The sequence below is a fragment of the Pogona vitticeps genome, chromosome 7, assembly GCF_051106095.1.
Source record: "Pogona vitticeps strain Pit_001003342236 chromosome 7, PviZW2.1, whole genome shotgun sequence".
Classification (NCBI taxonomy): Eukaryota; Metazoa; Chordata; class Lepidosauria; order Squamata; family Agamidae; genus Pogona; species Pogona vitticeps.
This window is the reverse complement of record NC_135789.1, coordinates 6,018,227-6,033,646: the sequence shown is the minus strand read 5'-3', so window position 1 is coordinate 6,033,646 and position 15,420 is coordinate 6,018,227. Positions and strand designations below refer to the sequence as shown.

The following is a 15,420-nucleotide window of genomic DNA, read 5'->3' as shown; positions in this document are numbered from 1 at the left end:
ACCTCTGCTGGCTTATTAGTATGGGTTGCCAGTATCACAGATGGGCAGATATACTTTTAATGGATACCCACAGATGTTTGCAATTTTCCTTTTGAAGCAAATGCCTACGATTGAAGGAGGAATCACACTTGATGGCAATTTTGCACTCACTTATAGATGGCTCCGATAGAATACTGCTTGGCCTCATGGACGCCAGTTTGCAGTTCCAAAGAAGTCCACGCTGCTGCATTTAAAATCCCACCACCACCACCCCCAAGAGATGCTGTTGTGTTGCTGAAAAGCTTCCTCCTTGGGAAGGACAAATGTTGTAAATCTGTTATTCTTGGGATAGCCTCTAATTCATAGCATGCTACATCTGCTGGAATTCCAATCAAGGTGCAGGGCCTCCTTATTCTTCTTAGCTAGGCAACCTAATTTTAAGTTTCTCAAGTACAGACCTTTTTTTTTTTTTTTTTTTTTTGAAGTTTCCTAAAACACCAGCCTGCCTGCAACACTTTGAACTATTTCCCTGAAGTCACTCTGGAATAATTGAGATTGAAATCTCAGCCTAAACACGCTTAGGACCCAGCTGTAAGATGAGGCGGCCAATTTGAGAAAAAGGGAAGTTAAAAATAGACTGTGTTTATTCTTAATTTGAATTCTTCATACCCATGGGATAATATGGAATAAACAAGCTATCAATGTAATTAAAACAATGAAGACACGTTGGTAAAAATAAAACACACTTAATTTTTTTAATGGTCTATAACTAACAATCAAACTGTAGGGAAATTGTAAGGATGAGAAAAATAAGCTAGTACACTTATAAGGGAAAAAGCCCCCCCCCCCCCCCGTAAACAATTTATTTTATTTATTTAAAATATTTTACCCTGTCTTTCTCCTTTAAAGGACCCATGGCAACTATTGCCATCAAGTTTCAGCTTCCACTGGAAATCTTCCATTAAATACTTCATGCTTGTTGCCTTCACACCATGGAGCACAACATCCTTTGGTTAAAAAGAAAAAAAGAATCTATTACTACAAATCCATTTAAAAAGATAACTTCTTCCCTTTTATATCACAAATATAAATTAAACATGTCATTAATTTCTACTCAAAAATATTAGGTGATTTTACCCCTAATATGCTGTTGATGAAGATTCCTCCTCTTCAATGAGGGCAAACTTCAAATCATCATTTACTTCAAGAAATTCCTTCATGTCCATTAGTTCTGCTTCAAGAAAGTTGCGCACAAGCTTGGGTTATTATCTGGATCAAGCCTACCACCTACTGTTCTTATGGAGAAGGCACCTTGAAGGAGCCACTCTATATTTTCTTTCCAGGACCAAAAGAAACCCAGGCCAGCAACAGCGGTTACAGAGAATCTGTAATTAAAGCTGAAAGCCACCCTGGAAAGGAGTGAGTGAGGCCATCTTTCCCCGTTTGTGAAATCAAGCTTTGAAGGAACCCTGTGCTTAAATCGTAAAGACCTATAAAGTAAGCTAATCTGCAAAATCCTGGAGGCGAGAAAAGGTGATGGTGCAATACTCAGACAATCACTTAGTTGTCTCTAAGGTCTTTTGAGTCCACTTAGTCTAAGGAGGAATTGCACAACATTCTCCATGCAGGCAAGAAATCATTTGAACTACAGTACTGTAGATGTTGTGGCTGCCTTGGAGAATCTAAAACAAGGGTCAAATTTAAAACCTGCTCCTCCTCTAGTTCTATAGTTTAGCACCAAACTGCATCAATTCACATTTCTTCTCTTTTGGAACCCATGCCTAAATAAGCAAACTCACTGAAATCAAGGGGGCTTATGAGTCATGATGAAAATAAGTTCCCTGATTTCAATGGCAAACTCAAAGTATAGTGATATCTGGGCATTAGAGAGACAGACTGTCTTTAGTAGTGGTTTCAGACCTGTGGCCTCCAAACTATTTTTTTCTTCTAAGTCTTTGGATTAAAATGTTAGTAGTGTACATTGATACTCAATATAATAAGCATATCTCCACTTTTCGGGAAAACAGGGAGAAAGTGAACAGCAAATGTGTATTAAATTTAAGAAAACAAGACATAAATGAAAGGTGAAACATTCTGATAGAATACACCAGCATCAGTCATAGGAATAGAATGAGTCACTATGCTTATATAAGGAGAGATGAGACACTTAATTTTAATTCTGAGCTCCTGTTATACAGGCTGCACACAAGAGAGGCTACAATCAATACATGATACATATAACTGGTAGGGTGGCCAGCGATTAAACAGAAGTAAATCTAATCAGAGCAATAAAAACCAATGGCTAAAAAACACCAATGCCATCTTGTAGGGATATGCATGAGTTAAATGGCTGCTGGTCTGAAAATTCTTTTTACACCTGACATGTCTGTTTCATGGGAAACTCAAAGATCTCAGTGCAGTACAGAAGGGAGGCTAACATTGTCTGCGCCGCCTGCAGCAGCTTGTTAAATGATTCCAACAGTCGTATTGTGGCTCGTATTATAAAGGGGAAACTGGAAGACCCTCAACTCATAATGTATAAGGAACATCTGGCAGAAACCCCACACAGTTGAATGGGTTTAAGGCCATGGTCAGTATTGCAACAAGGCTGCTGGTAGACCAGATGTCTGTTCTGGCAACTGAACCAGTTCTTCACTGACAAAAGCTCAAGAAAGCAAACAGCTGAAACTGAACATCAGCGTGAGGGATGAGTTAAAACAAGCAGAGCTGTTCATTAATGGAGTCTAAACAACAGGTGCTGCAAATTAAATCAAGTGTCTCATCTCTCTCTTGCATAAGCAAAGTGATTCACTCCATCTGTATGACTGAAACTGGGGTATTTGCATCACCGTGTTTCATCCTTGGCATTATCTTACTCTTTTAACTTTCAGACGTACCTTTGTTGGTCATTGTTTTCTGCTGTTGACTTTGTGGTCCTGATGGCCAACTGAAAAGAGGCCTACGTAGATGGACAAAAGGATTGCAAGAAAGAAAATACAGCACTGATGAATAATAGCCATAATTAAAAGCTTTCCCCCCAAAATTTAAAAAAAATCTATCTCTGTACCATTCATTTATGTGGGTGAACTAAATGGAAACACATCAGCAGCAGCTATAACTGTATTCTGGGTAAAGCTGTAGCACCAAGCATCAGACAGAAGAAATTCCTATAAGCACCTTCATCCCATAAAGTCTGGAGCTCAAGTGAAACTTTTCTACCTTGGGCAGGACAACTCCTACCAGGACCCACCCCCATCTCACAGAGTGTCAAGTTTTAAAAGTGGTAAACCTTCAGCACTCCTGATATTTTTTGGACCACACGCCCCAAACCTCAAGCCTCTATTGCCAATGACAAAGGACAGTGGGAGTTTTAGTCCAAAATTATCTGGGGTGCCAAGAGTCCACCATCTCTGCTTGAAACCTACAACACCTTTTTCTTCCCATTTAATAAACTTGTCCTCTTGTAGCATGCAGACCAGACACGCTACAAAGCACTACAGATAAAATAAGCTGAAAATTCCAGGTTTTGAGTTCAGCCACTTAGCTATAGCTAGGAAGTATCACTGAAACATAATGTTCACTGATATATTTATTGCATATGTGGATGTACTAAACTCATTTCATCAGCTTTCACTCTGCCTTAGTGAGATTTGTGGCTATTTCCCCCTCCAGGTGGTGGTAGGGAGGATTTATTTTTTTTAAGCATCTTACACTTAGGAAACTAATGGGTTGCTCATTGCTCGCAGTTGCATTGACATCAAAAAATGGTCAGACAGGCTGTTTTGTTAAAACGTTTCCCTGGAGAGACAGATGAATCACTGGCAGCTTGATTTAGTGGGCTCTTTCTAGCGGAACACAACAATTCGAGTCTCAGGGGTAGAAGTGAACCAAGGATTAAGATGCAAGTTAGGGGGGTCGTTTGTTAGAAACCCAGCGATTTGCAAAATGACAAGGCCGACATGTAATCATCATGTCATCTCTGCCTCTCAGCTGTGAGTCATACATGAAGACAAATGATTCCAGATGGATGCGGATTTTAGCCATAAAACAAAGTAAATTCTGCCAAGTCTTTAAGAAAAATAAAATAAAAAAATCCATAGACTTTACCCTATATTAGGATTTGCACTTTGTTTTTTGTTTTTAAAAAGAATCTCTAATGCTTTCTAATGCAAATGATCATAATCCAGCTGTAACTTGCAACTAATATTGCAACTTTACACTGCTTTTGAATTGAAATCATCATCACAGTACTATAAGCAGTTGCAGATCTCAGAAATAACACCATCAGAGCTACAAAAAATAGCAATATTAGGAACAGCATACATATTGCATCAATGTTTAACAGATACTTATGGTTTTGGTTAAAACTTGTATCTGTTATATAATACCAGTCAATGTTTTTATAATGTTGACTGTGTTTGGTGTAATAATAATAATAATAATAATAATAATAATAATAATAATAATAATAATAATAATAATAATAATAATAATAATAATAATAATAATAATAATAATAATAATAATAATAATAATAATACCTCTCCTCCTTTCTTACACCAGCCAAATTCAGTAAACATGGCTAATTCAAGCACGTTGGACCTCCCAAATGTACAAGTATTAAAAATAAGGACTCAGTGGGAAAAAGGGTGAAACCCCTAATTTAGCATGCATGTGACTGAATGCTCAGGGATTTCAAAACTAGATTTGTTGTAGAGAAAAAATCCAAACATAAAGCTCAGCATGGATAAATTAAGCTTGTTTTTAGTTCCTCTCATATTCGCATTTATTAAAACTCAAGTCCTTTCCACCCTAAATAGGGAGAGGTTTAGAAATGTTGTTCATACTTATCCCAAAAGCAACATGTTTAACCATCCCATCCATTCCTGTATCCCCAAATTGTAGGCAGAGTTGGCATTGCCTGACTGAGGTTTTTGGAGTTTGAATGATAATCAAATGTTCAAGTTTCTTTCCAGGATTTTGCTCATGTGTGGTTGGCACCCTCTCATCTAGGAAAACCTGTCTTCCCCTCCTCTTGGAAATGTGGGCCTTTTGTTTCCTCAGAGAGGAAAATGGCCAAAAACAGGCACTCTTCACAAACTCAGAACAACACAGAACAATTTTGTACGATGGGCCCAGTACATTGGGCAGGAAAATGACGTGCTAATTGCTACTACCCTTCGAGGCCAAAAATTGCTTGAGGAGAAGTTATCGGCTAAACGACACAAACTTATAAATGCCCTGGGAGCTGCCACATAGGTCCAGTTTATATGCCATGGGTAACATTGAGTCCTTTTTAAGGAGAAATGTGGAGTTCAGTAAATAAATAAATAAATCTATTTGATGAAAGAGTGACTGCTTTTTCAGACTATTTAGTTTACCTCAGAAGACCTCCCAGCCTGTTTTTTTTTAATTGGCATTTTTTTAAAAAGCTGGTGACTTCAGGCTGCTTTTAATTAATGTAAACCTCTGGTGTTCATCTTTTATTTTATTTTGTAGATCGTTATTTTTATTAATGGCATCTTATATTTGAGTATTTCCCGTTTCTTTCTTTCTTTCTTTCTTTCTTTCTTTCTTTGGGCAGCCTTTGCCTTGAAAAGGGGGCACAGAAACTGTTCCTATGAATGAATTTAGAGCAGTCGCAATGGTTTTATTGAAAGGGATAAATAAACAAATGTTTCTGGGCCTTTTCCTGGCTTGTTTTAAAGGGTTACATTTTATTATTGCTGGCTTTATTGTATCGACTTTTTGTGGTAAACTGCTTTGAGGTTGCTTTTCTTTGCATGAAAAGCAAACAAGGCCTTAGAGAAATAAAATGAAATAAAGTAACATCCCCTCAAGTAACCACTGAGGAAGTGGCTTTTCCTTTGACAGGGACTTTTAAAAAAAGTGTGTTTTCGCCTTTCACAAGTAACTCAGTGAATTCGGCGGACGTTACTCCTCGAAAACTAATAGTTACTTTTCTTATGGGTATTTGTAATTGCTCCAACTACCAGAACTACAATAACGCGTTAATGGAAAGAGGAGAAGGGCGGCCTAGTCTCCCCGCGTTACTATGGCGACAGTTTGCGCGCCAAAAACCCCGCCGGTTGTCACGGGGAGAGGCCACGCTTTAGGGACGCGCCCCCCTTCTGACGTCAGGCACGAGTACTGTACTGGCGCGTGGGATTGTGGGTATATTAGCAGCCGAAGCGGGGTGGGAGACATGCTTACATAGATCTATAAACGAATAGAGGAACATAACAGTATATGTGGACAAAAAATATTGAGCGCCAAATATGTTTCCTTATTCTCCCCTCCCCTTCTATGCACGTGGAAACGCGAAAAGGCTAGATTTTGGAGAAGTAATTATTTTTGTTAGAGAACGCAACTTATCCCCAGGAAAACACGCGTTGGGCTTTTGTCCTGGGCTTAGACGGCCGCCCTCTGTGGGCGCATGCGTGGAAAGGCTCCCTTCCGCCTCCAGAAAGAGGGCGGCCTTTTTTTTTATTTCTTTGGTGGTTCAGACGCGGGACCGGACTTCTATTCGTTTTCATAGCTCTACGCGCGCCTTGCTTCGGCGGCGCGCCGGTGACGTCAAAGGCCCGCGCCCCCACCCAGGTGCGGAAGGGAGCAGGCGTGCTTGCGGGCGGCGGAGCGATGCGGCGGGGCTTCGAAGCCGGCCCGGCCCGCCTCGTCCGGTCGGCCCAGAAAGACGAGCTCTACCGGGGGGCCCTGAGGAGCGGGGCCGGGGCTGCTCTGGGAAGCCTAGCCGGTGAGGAGCCCGAGGCTTGTCCCGTTCCCCTCCTTAGTTACTTTGGAGAAGTTACTTTCTTGAACTACCAGCTCCCCCAGGAGGGCCTGGTTGACCGCTGCCCTTCCCCTCCCACCACCACCATCCAAAAAAAAAACAACACGTCGTTTCAGGACCTTGGAGGGCAGCTTTCAAGTTTGGACTGAAACGAGAGATTGAAAATTTCCGAAAATTAAAAAAAAAAAAAAAAACGGAAAAAAACAACCACAAAAATTCCAATTTTTTCCCTGTAAAAGAAAACAACATTTCAGTTTTTTTTTCAGGGAGGGAAAAAACTTTTTCTGGGAAAAAAATGTTTGGGAAATTTTACATCGCTAAAGAACATTAGAGTTCATCTAATAAGAAAATATAAAATGAAAACACTTCTTTTTCAGGAAAAAAAATTGAAAATATTTGGACCTTTTTTGCTCTCTAAGCACCAGTGGCTCTAATAAGAAAATATAAAATGAAAGCACTTATTTTCCAGGGAAAAAATTGAAAATATTTGGACATTTTTTGCTCTCTAAGCACCAGTGATTATAATAAGAAAATGTAAAATGAAAACATTTCTAAGCATGAGTGGGTTTTTTTTTTTCTGGAAAAATTGAAATTTTACATCTCTTAACTAAAACCCTGGTTGGGATCACTTTCTTCCCACCCCCACAAAAGCCTTCCACCGCCAAGAAAGTAACTTCTACTTTTAACAGTTAATCATCTGCAGTGTCTGTTTAATCTGTATTTAATATTTCCATGATCATGTAATTCTGTTGCTAATTTTCATCTCATCGGTTGATCATAATAAAGGATCTCAACTAATTCATATTAGTTCTTTGGAGAAGTCCTGGTCTTCTTGGGTTCTGTATTAGCCCTCAAATGCTTCCTATGTTTCACCACAGCCAATATTCAAGACTTTTAATTTTAATTCAGGTAAGCCACCTTGGGTTCTTTTTAAGGAGAAAGGTGGACTTTAATATCTTTAAGTAAATAAAATGCAAAGTATTGTGTCATTAACAGTACAAGTCTTTATTGCTACAGGCCGGGTCTCTTTTTATCGAATGAAGCCATTGACGATTCAAGCCAGTGTCACCTTCTCATTTTGTAGTCAAACTTAATTAATAATAATTTTAATATGATCAATCCCAGACCAAGATAGTTTAAGCTTCCTTCTTCTCTAACACTGTCCTTTGCTATGATTCTTTAGGTGCGAAAACATGGTTAGCATGGCAGAAGGAAATTGAGCTGCTTGCTGATATAGCGTATTTCACGCTCACTACCCTTTCAGGTAAAATTTCCCCTAAATGGCGCTGTGCTTTTTTTGGTTGCCTTGTGAAGTTCATCATTACCAACGTCCCTGTTGCCTCTTCAGGACTTCCATCTGTCCTTCTTGTGCCTCCCTGTAGGTTATCAAACTCTCGGTGAGGAGTATGTTGGCATTATCCAAGTAGACCCGTCAGCGAGAAAAGTTCCTTCCGTACTTCGCCGGGCGGCCCTGATTTCTTTGCACACTGTTTTGCCTTACGTGTTAGAAAAGGGATTAGTGCACCTGGAACATGAACTCGAGATGGAGCCGGGCGGAACCGGGGCGTTGCAAAACAGACCTTTCAGCAGACCGTGGGGGACGACTTTGCTGCGGAGCTGGCTGCAGAAATGGCTCAGGCGGCTGACAGAATCGCAGAAGAAAACGCTCGGTTCGGCTGTGTATGTCTTGAAGCAAAGTCTCCCCCTCTTCCATCGGCTGCACTTGGCTGTTTTCTATATGAATGGCCTCTTCTACCACCTGGCAAAAAGGATGACTGGGGTCACCTACGTAAGTAGGCATTATTAGGTGGCATTCTGTTACATAGGGAACCTGGCAAAATGTTCTTGACTTCTTCCTATAGGAAGAAAAAGTAAGCTGCCTCTAAGAATTTAAGCCTTCCCGAATAAATTTAATCAATACCTATATTTTTGGATCACTCCATGGTTTAGGTATCTGGCTGCAGAGTTTGATTCCCCACTGTGCTTCTTACAAGTAGAGCCAGCCCGTGTAGCCTTGGGCATTCCTTTGGTCTTTCAAGGGAAGAATAATCTCTCCTGTCATCTCATTCCCAAGATCTTGTTCAAGAGATCAGTGACTGAACCTGGAAACACAGGCAGGCCAAGACACCTGCTTTCCCACTGAGCTGTCACCCGTTCCCATCTTCAGTGCTTCCAAACTGTGATTATCAACACATTTCCATTTGTGCTTGTGTAGACTTGGTTTAGGTCTCTGGCTGCAGACCCAGAAGTTGGGAGTCCTTTTGGGGGGAAAGCCAGCCTGGTTAGCCTTGGGCCAGCTGCACCGTCCCAGGGGATCCCTCCCAGAAGAAGGAAATGGGAAATCACTTCTGAGCATTCTCTACCTGGAAAACCCTGGAAAGGGTCGCCATAGAGCACCAGTTCACCTTTTAGGTGAATTTGCCACAGGTTGCAGGCCTTCCAAAAGGACCTTGATAAAAGCACAGATCCAGGTCAGCTGCATGAAAACCTGCAGGCGGTGCAATCATTGGGGTGACAGAACATATGCAGCGCATCTATTCCAATACAGGTTGAAACCCTTTGGGGAGGGGGGCTTCTCAATGACTCAGATGGCTGCAGTTCCATCTTTATAACACTGACACAGCCAGGGCTGCTTGGAGTGGTGAAAGGTCTCCTTAAAATTCTTTGTTACGTTTTGTCAAGTTGCATCTGACTTATAAGCGGCCTTCGTTGGCTTTTCTAGGTGAGATACTGTATTTAAGGAGTGGTTCTACGAGTGGTTCACACTCCTAGTAAATTTCCCTGACTGAGCCGGGATTCGAACCCACGTCTGAATCCATCACTCTGTCTATGACACCCCAGTGGTTCCCGTAGGCAAGGGCAGGGTCCTCCGGATGGTGGGGCAGTTCCCATCACTCCTAGCCAGGATAATCAACAGCGAAGGAGTGTTTCACTCTGGGAGGGTTCAGGGATGGGCAAGTTACCTCTGCGGAGCAGGCGGAGACCTTCAATAGAGGATCCTCCTGCAAAGCGCCTCTGGCCCAATTGTCTTGCGCTTGATGACTCAAGATAAATTCCATCTGCCTTGGCTGGCTGTCGTGACTAGGCATGATAAAGAGTGTTGTCCTCCAGGAGCTCTGGAAAAATTCCAGGGGAGGGATGGGGAGAGCTGCCTTAATGAGTTGAATCCAGAGCACACCAACGTGGCGTAACCTTTCTGCGTTTCTCCTCCAGCTGCGCTTTGCGGGACTCCCCGGAGACGACAGGAGCGTCCGATCGAATTACAGGCTTCTCGGGATCATCTCACTCCTGCATCTGGTACTGATGGTCGGCCTCCAGGCTTACAGCTTCCAGCAGAGACACCGGGCCAGACAAGAATGGAAGCTGCACCGTAACCTGTCCTACCGCAGGTGTGATGTTGTGGCATTTGAACAGAACCGTTTTGCAGCTAGATGTTAGAAATCTGCCTATTAACCAAGATGGGGAAGGGCCATGGGTGTTGCCTCTGGAATCGAGTGAGGCATCCAAGCAATTTGATTACAGTGGACCCTCTACTTAAGGAATTAATCCGTATTGGAATGGTGGCTGCAAGTCGAAAAGTCTGTAAGTCGAATCTCCATTGACCTACAATGCACTGAAAACCGATTAATCCCATAACCAGTGGTTTTTATTCTATTTTTATTCCATTTTGGTTTTTTTCTGGTCTGTAAGTCGATTCTCTGGCTGCAAGTCGAATCTAAATTTTGCAGCCAGAGAAGTCTGTAACTCGAAAAGTCTGTAAGTCGAGCCGTCTGTAAGTCGAGGGTCCACTATACAATGAGCTATGCTTGAATGAATAGGTTTTTAACCTTCCCCTGGAACTAGGATTCCAGCGATGCTCTAGAATGGCAGTTTTTGAAGCCCACGAGGTTGAAAGGGTTGAAAGCAATTGCTATTTCAAAAGATTATGCAAAAAGAAATGCAGTGGTGGGCAATATCTCAGGTTTGGACCACTATAACATGCCAAATTGCAAGTTTTTGGGGAGAAAACTCCCGTTCAGAACACAACCTTCATGGATAGTGCAGAAAAAAAATTATAGACAAGAGTCCAGAAACGGACGTTACGGTTCTCGAGCAGTGAAGCCGGTCCTCTCGAGTCTGTGTTCCCCAACATTCTTGTGGCAAGGCTGGAAATCGTGGTCTCTCTAAACACACACACACTGCTTGCCTTGAAAGGTCGCGAAGTTTCTGTTTGGCTGTGGAGGTCGGGGAAAGGGGCAGCACAAAGATGTAGCAAGCCTTCAGCACAGGTCAAAAACCGTTTATGTTACAGGAGACGGGTTCCCAGCCTGTGCAGGTCCCGATTGAAATGGGGCAGAAGTCGATTGCTCGAATGAATTAAGAGTTCTGCCCTGGGGTGAATGTCAGGTTCTCAAGATGTTCCTGGACTGCAAGGCCCAGCATCATGCACCATGGAGGATGATTCTACGGCTAAGCTCCAGTCCCAACATTTGAAGAACCTTGTTGACAGGGATGGTCAAAGGCAGTTGGGTCCCCCAATGTTCTTGGACTGCAAATCTTGGCCAGCACAGCTAGCAGTGAAAGCTTCTGGAAGTTTTAGCCCTCGAACATCTGTGGACACAACACTGGGGGGGGGGGGTCACTGTTGACTCACCTTTAGATAAGAGTGTAGCAGATAGGAACCTGGGCATTAGTAGCACGCTCCCGCCCCATCTAGTCCCTTGACTGCAGCTGCATTTCCTGCTCTCAGGGATGACCTGAACGCCTAGAGAGTTGACAGTGTCTCACCCATTCCCCTCCTTCCCCCAGAACCCAGCCCGAGGAGAAGCTCCAGAGCCGTGGCTCTCGCTGCACGCTGTGCTTGGAAGAACGCCGGCACGCCACGGCCACGCCATGCGGGCATCTTTTCTGCTGGGAATGTGTGACCGAGTGGTGCAATACAAAGGTGAGAGCTCTGGGAGATGGGAACTCTTTCCCCCCGTGACCAGCGTTGGGCAGTTTTTCTGTACTCCTGCAGCATCGGTACCCCGTCCTGACTGGAAATATTTAGCTAGAACACCCTCTAAAGCACTGGTTCTTAACCTTGGGTTACTCAGGAGTTTTGGACTGCAACTCCCAGAAGCCTTCACCACAAGCTGTGCTGACTGGGGTTTCTGGGAGTTGCACTTCAAAAGCATCTGAGTAACAAAGGTTAAGAACCACTGCTAAAGCATGTTGTTGACTGTTCAGCTCTAGTCTTGTGGATTTCCTACATCCATAGCTCAGTGGTGGAGTGTCTGTTAGGTGCAGGTCCAGAGGTTCAGAAAGGTGTTCTCTAGGGAAGTCTGAATTGCTACAGGTGGGCAATGTAGCTCATCATAAACTAGTCTTGAGAGTGTCCTGGATTTCCCTCGAGCTTCCTTAGATCACAACAAGATCCTTCTGATGTAAAAATTATCTGAGAACCACATTTAACAGGATGCAACATTGCTGAAAATGTAGGTAGTACAATGAGGATTAATCACATAAAGAAATGGAAAAAAATAATCTTAGAGTCTGCAGAGCTGGAAAGGAGCCTCTATGGATCATTGAGTGCAGTCCCTCTTAAGGAAGCCCAGTGGGGAATCAAACTCCCAATCCATGGCTCTGCAGCCACACATCCAAACTGCTGAGCTCTCCAGAATGATGGATATTCATCCAGTTAACCTGACCATTTTGAACGCTCTTGTCCTTTTCCCCTCCTCCAGGCAGAGTGCCCGCTGTGCAGGGAGAAGTTTCATCCACAGAAGCTGATTTACCTTCGGCATTACCGGTAGCAACCGCCTGTCACTCCGACGTGAGGAGCCAGAGATGATACAACATCTGACCAAGTGCAAGACTTTATTTTGATATTAAATTCCTGTGATAAAACCGAGTAGCCAAACATTTCAGATTTGCTGCCCGTACAAGGCGATAGGAATCTCTCCGTTAAAAGGACCTGTTAGTGTTCATCTCCCTTCGTCGATAGGACTCAGTGTAACAATCCGCGTGCACACACACCCTTTTTACTACTGCTTAAGATGTTGGCATGTGCTGGATTTACGGCAATGACATGTTTATTCTGCTTCAGAGGTGGCCCATTGTCCGAACAGAACATTTGTGCCACACGTAACCTTCGGCCATCGGAGGCTTCTAGCTTCACTGTATCTTAGAGGGGAAATCTCGTAACCAGCAGGCAGTCCCGCGGCTGAAATCCTCTTGCAGTTATGCCGGTGGAAGGCAAATGCCGTAACACTCTTGGGCGCATGCACATGGGCTTCGTTCATGCTCAAGAATCCTAGTGAGTCCTCCTTAAAGGCCATGTGGGAGCAAGTAAAATGTTACACCATTTGCCTTTCACTTCTTAAAAAAAAATCAGGATTTCAGCCAAGGTATTTAAAGTGTTTTGAATAAATGCTGAAGTTGTAAGTCAAGTGCCCTGGAACATGCCTGGATGCATTTGAGTTGACCCATTTTTAAGAGGCCCTAAAGAGAGTACCAAACATTTACTATGGCCAACCTCTGTGTAACCCTACTTTGTAGGCAGAATGAATATTCTGAGGGAGTGTAGGCCTAAGCGTTGCAGAGATGGGTGTCTTGTCCTTCTATCTGTCACATTTTCTCTCAGAGTGATGCAACCCTAAAGTCTTGTGTAGAAGAGTGTGACGAATTCAAGGTAGGAAGTTCGAGGTGAATGGTTTTATCCTAATTAGCTACAGGCTACGGCTACCTTCCTAGTCTGTAACTATAGGCCTTTTTACATCTCATCCTGAAATCCCAATTTCTAAAGGCAGAGACTTTTACCAGCTGGGAACGCATGCAGGATTGTGTACTTCTCCGGCATCTTAAACTTGAGACCCATTTGTGTAACCAAACCCTACCGATTTTGGGGGAGAACTGGCTCCCGTGTAATTTATTGAGAATGAGGATTGCTATTTGTGAATTATTTATTTTTAATTCTGGCCATTTGCAGAGGCCCGGGGCTTACTACTTTCTTTTAAAAGCAGTAGCCCCCCAGAGCACTTGCTTAAGGTGTTCTCGACAATAAAAAATGCTCGTATTTTTCATAATGCTGTAAGTGGGAATTTCGTCAGATGTTTGGCATTTAGTGTGACTCTGCTCAGCACAGTGCGGACAGTTGTTTGTAAACAGAGACCATTGTCCTCGGCATGATCTTTGTACAGGAGTGCAGAGGGCTTCATTCAACCAGCCCAGGCGCACAGTTGTGCAAGAATTAAAAGCACTGTTTTGAGAAACAGGACAGAAGACGAGGATTAGTAACACTTTCCACCTTGTATGTTCATTTGATCAAGCCCTGGTGAATTTATATTATGGCCTAGATCCATTTACACAGGCAGGTTCTTGCCGTTCTCACTGGAACAGATGTGATGCCACCTCCTTCTCTTGCATGAACCCTAGAAACCTTCTGGGTCCCGTTTGCACATTAAAAAGGCCAGCAACCGCAAGGAAAGGAATCCTGAATCTGGTAGCGCTAGATACTGAAAGACACCATTGAGTCTTGACCATTATTAATTCACAAATCGAGGGGGGGGGGAAAGGCTCCAAGGGATATATTAAAGAGAGAGAAGTAACCCTTAGCTCCTGATAGAGGTTGCTTTAAAAAGACTACTGGACCCAAGACAGGGACACTGTCTTTTTAATAAAGTCTGGAATTCTAAAAATCCACTTCATAAAATAGTTTATAGCTGTATCACATCCAAAAGTTTTCACATGCAGCTCTGTCCCTTTCCCATTTCCTCTCCCTAGAAAATTAAAAGCGGTGTTAAAACATGCCACGTCTTGTCTGCCACGGCCAGTCGAGATGCATCTTGGAAAGGACTACGGGAAGCAAACTGAAGTTAATTTTTTAAAAAACTTGTTTATGAAGTATGAAAAATAGGTCAGAATACCCACCACCTAATAATTATATATTTATAATGCTAGGCTTTTTTTGTGAGGGGAGGGAACAAGAACCGAAAGCAGATCATGGACATTAACAACAATATTGAGTTATCAATGAAGGAGTTACAGATCAGCCTCTTCTTTACCATAAAAGTTAAAATAAGTTCCTCCAATTTGAAAAAGTGAGGGCAGGCTTGTTTTAAGATTTGCAATTTCCCCTTTCAATAGCCATGTCACCTAGGTACCTTCTATGCTCTAAGACAGAGTTCTGTTTCAGCGTGGGACGGGACAAAGCAGAATGCACCCATCACGGAGTGCCATCATCCTCTAAGGTCTACGCAAATGACATTTCAACAGTGTACAAGAGGCATGCTGCATTTGAGAGAATAATGTAAATAAATAACCGTTGTTGGAACCTTTCCCCCTGAAACTGCAGCAGGGGTCTTGACGTGAGAATTCTGCCTTAGGTGACACCCGAGCCCCTCTCTAGTAAAACCCTGCTGTTGAAAAATACATTGGAACCAGCTGGGTTTAGTTCCAAGGAGGCTGCATCGGTGTGAGAACATAGGATGACTCGTGTTTGCACAGGGAAGAAAAAGAGACAGAGAAACCAAAGGCAGGCGTGCAGAAACATCCCAGGACGTGTGACACAGCCCACAAACAACAGAATCAAGAGGATCCTTCTGAAGGAAGGGGGGGAAGCCTGACCCACCATAAACCGGAGGGGAAAATGCGTCTTCTTCATCACCTCCCTCGGATGGATGGCTGAAGAG

General features: G+C 43.0%; 1 protein-coding gene and 1 long non-coding RNA gene across 3 annotated transcripts; one reads left to right on the top strand and one right to left on the bottom strand.

Moving 5' to 3' along the window:
- Positions 1 to 881: 881 nt before the first annotated feature.
- LOC140701639 (uncharacterized) lies at positions 882 to 4,631 on the bottom strand. 2 transcript variants are annotated; one of them, XR_012080551.2, is made up of 4 exons: positions 4,521 to 4,631; positions 2,877 to 2,938; positions 1,117 to 1,210; positions 882 to 986 (listed from the first exon to the last, which is right to left on the bottom strand). It is a non-coding gene; the product is annotated as an uncharacterized LOC140701639 (long non-coding RNA). The 2 variants fall into 2 exon arrangements; XR_013538013.1 differs by lacking the exon at positions 4,521 to 4,631 and adding an exon at positions 3,047 to 3,135.
- Positions 4,632 to 6,525: 1,894 nt separating this feature from the next.
- On the top strand, positions 6,526 to 13,815 carry PEX10 (peroxisomal biogenesis factor 10). Its single transcript, XM_020810419.3, has 6 exons — positions 6,526 to 6,733; positions 7,953 to 8,033; positions 8,152 to 8,558; positions 9,983 to 10,158; positions 11,558 to 11,693; positions 12,475 to 13,815. Exons 1-6 carry the CDS (start codon positions 6,619 to 6,621, stop codon positions 12,541 to 12,543), a joined length of 984 nt encoding a protein of 327 aa, XP_020666078.3. The 5' UTR covers positions 6,526 to 6,618; the 3' UTR covers positions 12,544 to 13,815.
- The last annotated feature ends 1,605 nt before the right edge of the window (positions 13,816 to 15,420 follow it).

Excerpts from the sequence above, each read along its gene's own strand:
- PEX10 (XM_020810419.3), top strand. The coding sequence starts at position 6,619 with ATGCGGCGGGGCTTCGAAGCCGGCCCGGCCCGCCTCGTCCGGTCGGCC. Across the intron at positions 8,034-8,151 it reads CACGCTCACTACCCTTTCAG|GTTATCAAACTCTCGGTGAG; the intron begins GTAAAATTTCCC and ends GCCTCCCTGTAG. Across the intron at positions 10,159-11,557 it reads CGTAACCTGTCCTACCGCAG|AACCCAGCCCGAGGAGAAGC; the intron begins GTGTGATGTTGT and ends TCCTTCCCCCAG.